Source organism: Cyprinodon variegatus, unplaced genomic scaffold (assembly GCF_000732505.1).
Source record: "Cyprinodon variegatus isolate N-32 unplaced genomic scaffold, C_variegatus-1.0 Scaffold550, whole genome shotgun sequence".
Lineage (NCBI taxonomy): Eukaryota > Metazoa > Chordata > Actinopteri > Cyprinodontiformes > Cyprinodontidae > Cyprinodon > Cyprinodon variegatus.
In genome coordinates this window covers 61,513-74,766 of record NW_015151003.1, presented here as the reverse complement: position 1 = coordinate 74,766, position 13,254 = coordinate 61,513, and the positions used below count along the sequence as shown (strand labels likewise).

General features: G+C 37.9%; 1 protein-coding gene across 3 annotated transcripts in view; it reads left to right on the top strand.

Annotated features, from left to right (window-relative positions):
• Positions 1 to 2,204: 2,204 nt before the first annotated feature.
• The window catches only part of LOC107095477 (protein Dos-like), a 30,301-nt gene continuing 19,251 nt past the window's right edge, over positions 2,205 to 13,254 (top strand). Inside the window, exons 1-4 of one of the 3 annotated variants that reach the window (XM_015391592.1) lie at positions 2,236 to 2,333; positions 3,550 to 3,751; positions 4,519 to 4,591; positions 11,523 to 11,671. In XM_015391592.1, the coding sequence (XP_015247078.1) occupies positions 4,544 to 4,591; positions 11,523 to 11,671 (197 nt within the window). In that variant the 5' untranslated portion in view covers positions 2,236 to 2,333; positions 3,550 to 3,751; positions 4,519 to 4,543. The other 2 variants (XM_015391591.1, XM_015391593.1) reach the window with 2 other exon arrangements.

Sequence of the window (13,254 nt, the reverse complement as noted above, 5' to 3'; positions counted from 1 at the left end):
CACTTATAGGTGCATACCGTCATCTACTGTACATTAGTGTGTAGCTCTATAGTTCCACCTACAATATTCTATTTTTTATTTTTGTGTTATGTAAAAATAAAAACAATGCTTTATTAATAACCAAAATTTCCCCCATATCTCCATCTGTCCTTAAAATTCCTTTAATACTCAATTCTCTCCCTTTTTCCATAATTACTTTCCTCCTCCTCTCTCTTTCAGTTGCATATTTAATGCAATCCATCAAAACATGATCCACATTTTTTTTTCTAACACAACTCACATAAATCATTATTTCTCTTCCCTTGTACAAACAAAAACTCATTCAAGTAGGTATGTCCAGTTCTCAATCTAGTATAAATTATCTCTTTCCTTCTGCTTCTTTCTCCACAATTTTGAACAATACCCTATATAATCTTCTTCCTCTCTCATCTTCATCCCATATTTTATTTTGCCATACTTCTGTTTCTTTCTTTTTAATTATTGATTTACCTTTCCCTAATGGAATCTGATCTATATTCTGCTTTCCTAAAGCCTTTTTAGCTATCTTGTCTGCTATTTCATTTATATGAAAAATGTGGAAATTATGTTGTATATTATGTATTGTCTTCATATAATCTATGACTTATTTAGGATTTCATTATTAATGTTATTACCATTATAATTGGCCTTATTGTTGTTTTTATTATTAGTTGGTGTAGTTGCATTGTTTTGTTTTACCAAAAAAAACACACACACACACACACACACACACACACACACACAGACATTCTGTTGAGTTCCTGTCTTTAAATTCAAAATGATACATTTCTTTAATTTCAGTCTTTTAAATATTAGAATTTGCACAGAACTGAGTATTTATCTATCTGCTCACAGAATCTTTAATTATAAAAAAAAATCATCAGGATTAAACAGAGCTCATAAAGTTAGTCACAATAAAAGCAGAGCCATAACTAGGTACACGAGAGAAACAGGACAAAAACAATAAAAACCAGGTCAAAATCTTTCATCTACAGCTGATGCCTTCCTCCAGGATGTTGTCATATCCAAACAGAACACCAAACCAGGTGTAGCTACTATAATAAAAAAAAAAAACAGATTGAACATACGTTTAAAATTTTTATGAAGAAAATAATGCAACGTTGGAGAACAGAAGCAGAATGTAGCGAGTAAGAAAAAGTGTTCCCTATGTCTTCCAGCAGCCTAAGCATGTAGCAGCGTTAAACAGAGATATGATTATTTGCTTTGGATGTTTGAAGGGGCACAAAATGGATAAAGTACAGTTGTGACTTGATTGGGTTGTCCATCTACAGTGACAGCCTAAACAAAGGACCAAAATGTTTCCTTGTCTCTTTCTTTCTTGAATGAAAACCTTTTCAAAAGCCACTCAGGAAAGACATGGAACAAGGTGTTTGCTCAGATCATTAACTCTTTGCCTGCATTCAAAATGCTAGTTCTCATCATCACTCTGAAAATACAATCTAGATGGCAACATACAATGGAGGCCGCGGTATTCTGCAGGAACGCATACACTGAAGGCAGTTCTCAGGGAAAACATGTCAGAGGCCAGAAAATGTATAATTCTACCCATAAAGTAAGAATTAAAGTTAGATGTAGATCGAAACATATTTGGCTAGAAAGACCTAGTCAAAGTCCAGATGGGAACTTAGGTAGGAATTTGCAAAAATACATACAACCCAATTAAACCACCTCTTGTCTGTTTTACATACAAAATGAAATGCACATAAGCAATGCTTAATTGTCACATTTTAATGATTCTTGAATTTATAGCCCCTCATAACCAGGAGATGGCGCTTAAATCATTTGATTGTTAGTACAAAATATGGGGCCAAAAGATTCTTTATATATTTGAGAAACATGGGGTAGGAAAAAGTTAAAAAATATATTTTTTATGATAAAAAAAAAAAACACACTCAAACAAAACATAAGTTTACCTTATTGTTCCAAATAGAGCGAGAGGTTTGCTTACATGTTTAAACAAAATAAAAGGAAGAAAATTAGCTACATTTGCAGCACTATAGAGGATCAAACGTGGTTTTTCGTTTAGTTTAACCACTCAGGGTTTCCCCTCGCCGTGTTCCAACTCTGATGCGCTTGGGGATAATTTGAGAGAGCCTCCATCCTTCATCTTTACCTCACCCCCTACGTCACGTGGTGCGCCTTTGACGGGGCGGTGGGCGTGTCCTAAACGGCGGGGTTTCATTCATAAATACTTTTAGCTTTAAAGAAATATCACATTAAAGCGCTCAGAGGAGGGTTTTTGTGTCACTTCCTTCGCCCATCCACCTCCTTTATGGACCAGGCTGGTAGAGAAGGTGAGTGCTGCCACACAGGGGTGTGTGTGTGTGTGTGTGTGTGTGTGTGTGTGGTGGTGGTGGTGGTGGTGGTGGGGTGCATATGTGGGTGTGTGTGTGTGTGGACAGGAAGGATCGTGAACTGAGCTCCTGCCTTCGTTTAGATAAAAATCAAAGCAGCCTGTGAAATATCAAGATGATATATTTGAAACTTGCTACTTTCATACATTTTCCACTTTTCCACATCCGATTAGATTGCATCAATTAAAAAAAAATAATACTAATTCTGAAAAACCACAATCTGTGTTTCTCCATGGAGAAATCGTGTGTTTTTATGTCTTTTTGTCCCCTTCTAACCTAATGTTTTTACTTTATTGGAGGAACTGAGGTAATTGGCACTAAAACATGACACCAAATCTGAAGATGCACTGTGTGATACCGGTAATACAGCTGGTAGAAATTGAGATTTTAAGCGTGATGAGATACACTATTGCTGGGACACCCGTGTCTCACCATCTGCCTTGGCATCTCATCAGCACAGCTATTTTCAGGGTTTACAACACAGATCAGCACAGAGGATCCTAATAGTTCTATAATGAACAGATTGAACTGCTCGCCTTTATTCTAAAACAGCTTTTTATTTTAAATACTATAATATAATACAAAATGAAGTAGTTTATATTTCTTTAAATAAAGATCCTACACATATTGTACTCTGCTGTTGGAAAAACAAACTATATACTTATATATACATATATATATTCCAAGAATTAAATGACCTCCTAATTTTTGTTTTTCCTTATTTTTTCTTAAAACAAAAGAAACATTTTCTTCAGGTTTTTTGATAGAGCTATTTTTTAATATAAAGCTGTTCAACTATTTGCATCAAATATGCTCTAAATCTTAATCAGTATTGCTAAATTATAGAAAAGTATGTTTGAATACTTCCTATATGCGTAACCTGATGAACTTAAAGTTGTATATACTTCGATTTAAGGCATGTGTACCATAGAAATAAAATGGGATTTTTCAGCATTTAATAAGCTTTTCACGATTAGTGCCGATCAAGTGAGAAGTGGGCGATTCTGCAATTTTCGCTCATCCATCTTATCAGAACAAAATCTAAAAAAAAAAAAAACAAATCACAATGATTATATCATATTGGTTGACTGCAGATGCCCAAATCATAGCTACAGTGGATTAATAATAATTCTGATATCTTCTTGCCTGTTGCCAGCCATGCAACACTTTCATCCTGTTGCTCCAAGGCCAGTGGGGCAGCCCTGAGGGGGAAGCACTGCTGCTCTGGCTCGGTCGGCTGGGTGGGCTGAGGATGCAGCAAGGGAACTGAGGAGGAGAGCCCTGAGTTACAGCCTGACACACACACATACACACAAATCCAGAGCTGCTGCTGCTGCTGCGCACTGCCCTCCATAAGGGTAAGATCACTTGGCTGGCAGAAAGCAGGATGTGGTGCAGGAGAATACAGCAAAGGAAAGCATTTCTATCCCAGTTAAATGTGTTTTCCAGAAACTGTTTACTTGCTTAGCTGCTATAGATGTGTATGGAAGTCAGTTGGCTTGCAGCGGGGGAGCTAGGTAACAGATTAAAGATTGTGTTGCTGAAGTTGAGTGCTGCGGTGATTGGTTGGCAGACATGAAGAGCTGAATGCTGCTGGCATGTTGCTTTTTCCTCACTCGGTGAGTAGCTTTATTTGTGTGTGTGTGTATGTGTGGGTGTTTGATGCAGCAGCAGTCGTATTAATGGGTGTGATTTAAAAACCAAAGGCAAATAACAGGCATTGGTGTTAATAGAGCCAATGTTCTTCTGTGTGTAAATGTATGGGGGAATTGATCCAGTTTTCAGGATGATCCAAAACTGTGTGATAATCTACAACCACAGAGTTAATGCTTTCATTTACAGACCAAAGTTGTGCATCAGACATTTTCCCGTTTCTGTCTATTGTTGCTATGTTCATCTATTTTTCAAGGATAATTTTTTGCTTGCTGCAACACCTGGCCTTAATACCAACCAGTTACATCCTAAAGAGCGGCTGAACTCCATTCTGTTAGATTGCTTTGGGCTGACATGTCTGGATTTATTCCCTCGGATAAAACAGCACATTTGGTGACTGACTTGGATTTGATAAACTGCTCCAGTAACAGACACTTCCTCTGTGTATTGGTGTGTTTGTTTTTTCTCTCAGGGGGACTCTCTAGTTGGCTTGGACCATGAGCAATGAGTCTACCGTCTGGAACATCCTACCAGAAAACTCAACAGTAAGTCTGCTTTTTCACCATTGCCTTGTTCTCAAACATCCTGTTAATGTGCATACATACGTGTGTGTGAGTGTGAGTGTGTTGTGAGCAGATCACTACCAGAGCCATACTTTCCCCTCATATTCTCTTCTGGTCGATTGACTAGCTAATAGAGAACATCCTGACCTGGGCCTGGTATAATTAAATCTCTGATCTAATCTCAGCTTTAATTTCCCTTTGCAGAGAAATTATAGAGTGACGTCAAAGGGTTGTAGACATTAACACTTGCTATGTTATTTCTTATAGAGCTCAAAGGATTGTCTGGTATCCTGTTTATGCAGTTGCATCTCAGTTTTAATGGAAATATCATTAAAAAGTGGGATTATTCCTCTTAATCCCTTGAAACTCACAATTTGTAGCACTCAAAAAGGTAGATTTTATGCTACTATTTCTCCAATTCTTATGTACTGATTATATAGATGACGAAAACCTAAAATTATTTTAGAGTATTATGTAAAATTATAAAGATGTTGATTTTCCATACAAAATGTTTTTTATGGACATGTTTTTGCATAAACACGGGGAAAACTGAAGCTGGCAGTGAGTATAGTATCCAGTAATGTTAATGGAAAGAGTAATGGAAGAAAGACCACAGCCTTAATTGCTAAACTAAGCTCTTCTTTGGTTTAGTTCAAATTTATAAAGAGTGGATTTAAACTGGAATCAGCTTAATAAGCCAAATCAGCTGAATCAACTTTTGAATTCCCTAATTGTGATTAATGTCAGAAGCCCCTTGCCTTGGCTAAAATTGAACCATGGAGTGTTGTTCATAGGTCTTAAGTCCAATTTATAGATGACAGGAAATTCAACATTTTAGTCTGAGAGTCTGGAAGAAGAGTGGAGAACCATTGGTTCAAATTAGCTTGTTAAATTTCAGTGCACTTCATGCTGGGGATGAGCCTCATGCTGATTTAAATTTCTACCAGGACTTGGGCAGCTTTCTATGTTGCCAAAAGTTCACCTTATTAGATGACCATATTATCACTGACCTAAGCTACATTTTAGTGTGAATCTGTTGGGGTACCGTCAAGCCGGATATTATACACACCAAACACGACACGTTAAATGAGCTGTAAGCTGCCACCAATGCAATATGGTATTTTCCAGCCTCCAGCAGAGCCCCAGTCTGATCCCTACCATGCTGCGCTGCATTGATGCAGCAATTCATGTAAACAGAGTCCTGAATCAGTAGTGCTGAGACTATAGTTCCTACATTTCTGCAAATATATTTTCAATACAAATATAAATATACAAATATATTTTCTTGATTATTTTTTTAAACATTTTAATTTAGTTAGAAACAGATTTTTTGTTTTAATCAGCTGGAAGCCATATTGATATTGTCTTCTTTTAATCATTTAAGTAGCAACCTGCTACTTATATGGTCACTTTAGCTTTCTGAAGCCACGGGAACCACAATAATAATTATTAAATGTATGAAATTATGAAGGTTATTTATTTTATTTTTTTCATACAAATCATGTTTGTTTTTGTTTTTTTTAAAGTACATTTTTTAAAATAATCTGAATTTTTATTTTCTCTAATCCACTCCTTAGACTTCCTTTGTTCATTACTTTTTTTTTCCTGAGATGTGTGCTTATAACTTATAAACTAACTATCTTTGTTACACCACTAGCTGGAAACATTCTCTAATTGTATGTTGTAAATAATGATTATTTTATAACAATATTTCACCTCCTGATTGAGGTCACCACCAACAAGGGATGACTGAAAACAAATGTAGTTTTTGAAGCAATATATGTAATTTTATTTTTCTAGATAAAACTTTTCATGAGAAAAACAGGGATCCATTGGATTTGGTATGAAAAAAAACGAGAGACTGAATATTTAAGCTGTAATACCCAGTATTAGTTCTTATCTTGGTAAAACCTTGTATCCATGCATCGCTTTATCATTGCTTTATACATTTCTTTTAAATGCTAATTACAGAACTAGTATAAAAACAGAAAATACAAAAAAAAAAAAAAATTTGGTGGTGTCTCGATGAAATCATGGGTTTATTTGGATATGAACATTAAATTATTCACTGTACTCATACAGATATTGAAATTGGAATGACTTAGAAAATAACAATTTCCATATCTTTTCACACTCCTCAATAGAACACAGGAACTCTTATTTAGTCAAACCCCTGACAAGAATAATTAAAGTCCTCAACAATTTCAAGATTAAACTGGAATTACTATGCCCTGTTTGTAAAATGTCCTGATAAGTGTGTGTGAGAATTCCTTTGCTAAGGGAATTGATAGTACCATTTACCTGTGCTGTTTGTGTGTGGATAACCCCCTCAGCTGTTTTTCTTCCTGAGAGAGTTTCACCATCACTAAGGTTCACCTTTGACATATGAATAGTTCCTGGAGATCATTGATTAGTCAGACAGCTCTACATATAGATTCGGTTTAGGCGAGCCAACCAACCAGAGGGCTTGAATCAATCTTTTACACTGCATGGTGTCGCTGTGAAGGGGAAGCAGCCTTATTTAGGCTCTATTGTTGAAGCTGGTCACGATGCAAAGGAAATGATTTTGAACAATTTGAGCAGAAAATACAACCATTAGCTTCCATTTTTTCCACCTTCCAGCTTGCTTTGCAGCAAACAGCCAGGATTGATTATAATGCTACTGAGATAAAAAAAAATGAAATAAAGTTTGAATTCGGTAAAGTGTAAGAACACAAGTTTAGTTCTTCCAGAAAATGTCCTTAATGTTAACTTGTGGATACAGAAAATCCAAATTGCCACTGCTTTCCACATAGGTCTGATCCAGTGCAGCTATTACAGATCATATATGTCTGCTGTAAAGGAACTGAATCTTAAAGTTTTGCTCTAGCACAGACTCTCTCACCTTGTCATGTTCTAAGATGCTGCAAAATGTTTTTTTTTTTAAACAGAGCAGGTGTTTTGTCGCATGTAGCTCACAGTGACAGCTTTGTACAATTGTTACTCAAAACTAAATGCTGGTAAAGATTCTCAGTTATCCAGGTCATAGTCAATCCATCCATCCATCTTCTTCCGCTTATCTGGGGTCGGGTCGCGGGGGCAGCAGCTGCAGCAGGGGGCCCAGATGTCCCTCTCCCCAGCCACTTGGGCCAGCTCCTCCAGGGGAATCCCAAGGCCCTCCCAGGCCAGCCAAGAAACATAGTCCCTCCAGCGTGTCCTGGGACTCCCCCTGGGCCTCTTCCTGGTGGGACGTGCCTGGAACACCTCACCAGCAGGCATCCTAACAAGATGCCCAAGCCATCTCAACCGGCTCTTCTCGATATCGAGGTGCAGCGGCTCTACTCTGAGTCCTCCCAGATAACTGAGCTCCTCACCCTATCTCTAAGGGAGAGCCAAGACACACTACAGAGAAAACTCATTTCAGCCGCTTGTATCTGGGATCTTGTTCTTTTGGTCATGACCCAAAACTCATGACTATAGATGAGGGTAGGAACGTAGATCAACCTGTAAATCAAGAGCTTTGCTTTTTGGCTCAGCTCTCCCTTCACCACAACAGACCGGTATAGTGCACGCTTCACAGCAGACGCTGCACCAATCCGCCTATCGATCTCCTGCTCCATTTCCCCCTCATTCGTGAACAAGACCCAAGATACTTAAACTCCTCCACTAGGGCAGTACATCCTCCCAAACCCAGAGAATGCACTCTCCCTTTTCCGGCTCAAGACCTTGGTCTTGGATTTGGAGGCACTGATCCTCATCCAGGCCGCTTCACACTCTGCTGTGGACCGCTTCATCGAAAGCTGTGGATCACGCCCTGATGAAGCCAATAGAACCCAATCATCTGCGAACAGAATAGATCCCCTCAACACCTTGGCTGCGACTAGAAATTCTATCCATAAAAGTTATGAATGGGTGACAAAGGGCAACCTTGGCGCAGTTCAATCCTCACCGGAAACCAGTCCGACTTACTGCCGGCAATGCTGACCAGGCTCTGACACTGGTCGTACAGAGACCTAATAGCCCTTATTAAAGTGCATAGTACTCCATTCTCCCAGAGTAACCCCCCACAGGTCATAGTCATAAAAAAAAAGATTAAAAACAAACCACTGGATGCAGCATTAGAGTTGAATCCTTCCCACTATCACCTCAATCCTCATCGCCATGCAGGTGCAAAAAAACATCACTCCTTTAAGCCAGGCCAACAACAACCCTCACAACTCCTCATTACGGAGGCATCGGCCAGTTTCAGCTTCACTTGCAAGCCAACACCGTCCTTAACGACTCCCCACTACAAAGGGGTGGACCTGTTTATGATTCAATTTGCATTTTTCTAAACCCTAACAAGGCTCAATGCTACTCTGCGCTACTCAAGACATTTTGAATTGAGAAAGCTTTCTGAATGGGAAGCAAAACGTCTTCAGACTTGGAAAACAAAGTCCAGTGGTTTGTTTTTAACTTTTTTTTTTTTGGATTTCAAAGCTAAACCTTTTTCTATAAGGGGTTGAACTGACTAATGATAAAGACTTGTTTCTTTTCCAAATCCCGGCACTCCTTTCATCTTTACTCCCATTCCTGCCAGCCAGGACATTTACAATTTTAAACAATGAACCTGAGGTGGAGAAACTAGGTTTGTTGACTGATACCAAGTTTAGGCCAGTGAGGGTACCTTACCAAATGATGAAACATGTTATTCAAATAGAGAATGAAAATACAGAATAAAAATAAACAAGTTATTCATGTAAAACCCGGTGATGTGGTTTATCTTTGATGTTGGGTGGGGGGTTCTATTAAACGGATCAGATTTCTAAGGGATCATAGTCAGTGCCTTGAAGAAACAAGATCCTAGGTTTGAATCACAGCCTGGTGTCTCTCTATATGCATGGATCACTCTGGGTACTCCAGCCAGTGCCCCCCCCTGCACTCCAGAAATATATTTATATTAAGATGATTGGTCTCTCTGAATTTCCTTTATTAGAAAGTGTGCAATTGCACGATTATATAAAATTAGCTATATGAAATCTACTGTAACATGATAGATACAGTTCAAAACAGCATCCTTTTTAAAACGACACAAATTGTTTTTCTAAGTTTAACATTGAATTTTGGTGGGCTCAGAAATCCAAGAAGTTAGGCCCTTACTAACCGCATTAATGCAGTAGTAAACGAAAACATCAAGTTTCCCAGAGAGAATATCAAGAAAAACCTTTTGGCATTTCTAGACTGCTGTGCTCATTGAGTACGATTATAGTCTCAGCATTGAGGTCTACTGGAAACCACACACAGATTTACAGCACTCACTGGAAAGAAGCACAAACTGTTTCAAGAACTGTAAGTTATCAGGCGGATAGCAGCCCCCCAATTACCAAGAGCTAGCAGCTCAGAGGAAGATTCAGCAGTACACTTGCACCTCAAGAGCAAAGGAAACACCTTTGACTAATATGATGTTCAGATCTTGGACAAAGAGGATAGATATTTTGGAGAAGGGGTAAAGGGAGTCCACAAGGGGTTCCCTGAAGAACTGGTCTCTGCCGCTGTTATAGCCCCTGTACTGAAGATATAAGACTAAATTAATTGTTTGTGATGATATATACAGACGGAAGAGTCCGTAACTTACTGGTTCTTTGAACTATGTGAATATTTTACATCAAGTGTTGCTTTAATAGTTATCTAGAACTATTAGAAGTGTCACTTTCAGTTTCGGGTACATTACTTGTCACGTCACAGAACAGATGAGTGAGATAATTCAAAGCATTTATTTAAAAACAAGCGGGCTGTGGATCTGCTGTGGAGTCCCAGCCAGGTCAGGGAAACAGATCAGAACAGGAGCTGACTTATTCAGGGCTCCAGGAGTCCACAGGCAGCTCAGGCAGAACGCTCAGATGGGAACAGGCAGGTTCAGCAGTTGGGAGGCAAAACAGCACAGAATCAGGATACATTTTTAGACACTGGCCCCTGAGAACAAGGTAATCTGACCAAGATAGCTGGATGCAAGTACTTTAAATAGAGGCAGGAGCAGGTGGATCAGATGAGCTGTAATGAGCAACCGGGCAGAGTTAGAAAGGTGAATGGAGAGAGCAATTAGACCAGCCATAAGCACCAAGATCATGACATTACTATAGGATCCCAATATTCATCTGCTAGATCAGGCTAGATCTGCAACATTGGCTTTGTGGTCTACTGGATATATTAAACAATTTGCTATTGTCCACTTTTTTTCTTTTATTCTTTTGCTATGCACTCTTGTGATAAAAACACTGATCCTTCCCAGACTCCCCTTGTAAACCAGACGTAGAACCACCTGTAGAACCACCACTAAGGAATTCATCTGTGTCAAAAAAGAAGCCATCCCTCAACAGATTGGGAGGTTTACAGTTTCATCTCCCAATAATATGAAACCCTGTCTTTGCAGTTATTGCAAAGACATTTCAAAAGCAGTCTCATCATGATTCAGAATGCCAAGTACACAACTCTTGCAAAATAGGCTTTAAAGAGGAGAACAATGGGTGGCTCACTTCAGGAGCTGATTTTCACAGTGTTACACAAATCAAGCTCCAGGCTTTTCTAGTGATTTCTTGGGTGCCGAATGAGATATTTTTTCCACCATGTGCACCATCAATGTTATAAATAGTGGAAATTGCAAGCAGAAGAGCCCCTTTAACATTTTATCTGTCTAATCGCTGGGAACAATCTGTTTACAGAACTTAGAGAGCAGAGCATAAAAAATGCCCCAACAGTCCTGAAGCAATAGTAAGCCACAAAGAGCAAGTAGAAAACTGGGATTTACACACTTACCGTACACTAACTGCAAGGATTCACAAGTTGCAATATTTCCCAAAACAAAGAATCTTAAACAGATGCAGAGAATATTATGTAACTGATTAAACATTGTATAATTTTATTTATTTATTTTTGTCTTTCTGTCCATTAACCTTAGGGGATCCAACATGAAGCTAATGAGCAGCAGGATGGCTATGTGCTTCTCCTGGTGATCCTTTCCATCTTTCTGGTAGGAACGCTGATCAGCATCTCAGTCTTTCTCATCGTTTGCCGTCGCTGTTGTCGAGGAGAGCAGCTCTGTGCCAGGTATGGTATAAAAAGATCTTTTAGACCCGCTGTACTTACTGTAGATCTTTTACTTATTTATTCATTTATTTATTCATCTATTTATTTATTAATTTATGTTTTGCTCTACAGTTATCCACACAAAAGTCCTCACATCTGGACTTGTATGAACCTTGAGACGACATGAGACCAATAGTTATAACGGATACAATCAGAGGCCGTAATAAAAGCAGCAGCTGTATAATCTAATAACGAGAGCAAAGTAATAAATAATAACCTCATAAAGCCCCTCCATGCTCGCTTTTCATTGACTTGAGTGAGTTTCAGCAGGTCTGATTAAAGTCTACTGCTGATGTTGGGGCTGTAAAAGAGGGTTTTTGTACTGATTTTCACTATGATATTTGAAGTTCTTGTCATATCACTCACCGATCAACCTCCCACAACCTCCTAGTATACAGACCAGAGCATAAAACTCTCTAAAACTCAATTCGAAGCCACGGATACAGTTGCTAAACTTGGATCTGACAACTCTTCAGGAAGAATCAGATGAATCTAACAAATATAATTATAGAAATATTATAAGTTATGATTATATAGCACTTTTAAGTGAAAGAAGCAACAAATGAACACACCTTTTCTATTGTTAAGCTCATTTTGAAATAAAAGTGTCTTAGTGTGATTTTCCATCTTTAATCTGACATAAACCCTGTCCGATAAAAAAAAAAAAAAATACTAGCAATCTTTTAGTTTCAACCTCAATGTATTTCGATTCTGAGTATAATTTATTCATAGATAGTTCCTGTTTGCATTCCTACAGAAAGAGATGGCAACAGATTGAAAGTGTCCAAATGCACCAAAACTAGACAAGAATGGAACTGGTCAGGAAACTTGAATGTAATTGTGGCCACAACCTCCTGTTTTTTATTTTGTTTTGTTTTTTAGCAATGTATTACGAAGTAGGATTTAATAATAATAAGGATCCATTACAGTTATAAGTGGAAGAGCATACAGAGATCACACAAATTAGATATTTATTACATTAAATACATTAAAACGGAATGAATTGACAGAGTATAATATTTTTAAATTCATGTATAAGGCACTTATAGAATAGCAATGATGAAAATATTTATTTCTATTAAAGGTGTTGATTTGTGGAATAAGCTTGTCAGTGAGTTAAAAAAAAGCTGAAGCTTATTCTGTGTTTAATAGAAACTTCAAGGTCATTTTGATGAGGCGATATGACGGTGCAAAAGCTGATGAATAGCTTTTATTCATTTTTGTTAGTTTGTTTTCTGTGTATGGGTAAACATGGTGTGTTTTTTTTATTATTTTGGTAATATTTCCAATGATCTAAGTTTAATAAATAACACTTTGTTGAAAATGTGGGCAGATAATCTAAGTTTCTACTTATTTATGCTGCTTTTCAATCATAGTTTCAGTTGTCACCTGCACAGGTCTTGTTATTACGGTGGCCCTGAAGTGCAAACTGCAACTACAAATCTAAAAGCACAACTACATTAAGGAAATCGCAACTACATAAAGCAAAGCGCAACTACATTAAGGAAATCGCAACTACATAAAGCAAAGCGCAACTACATTAA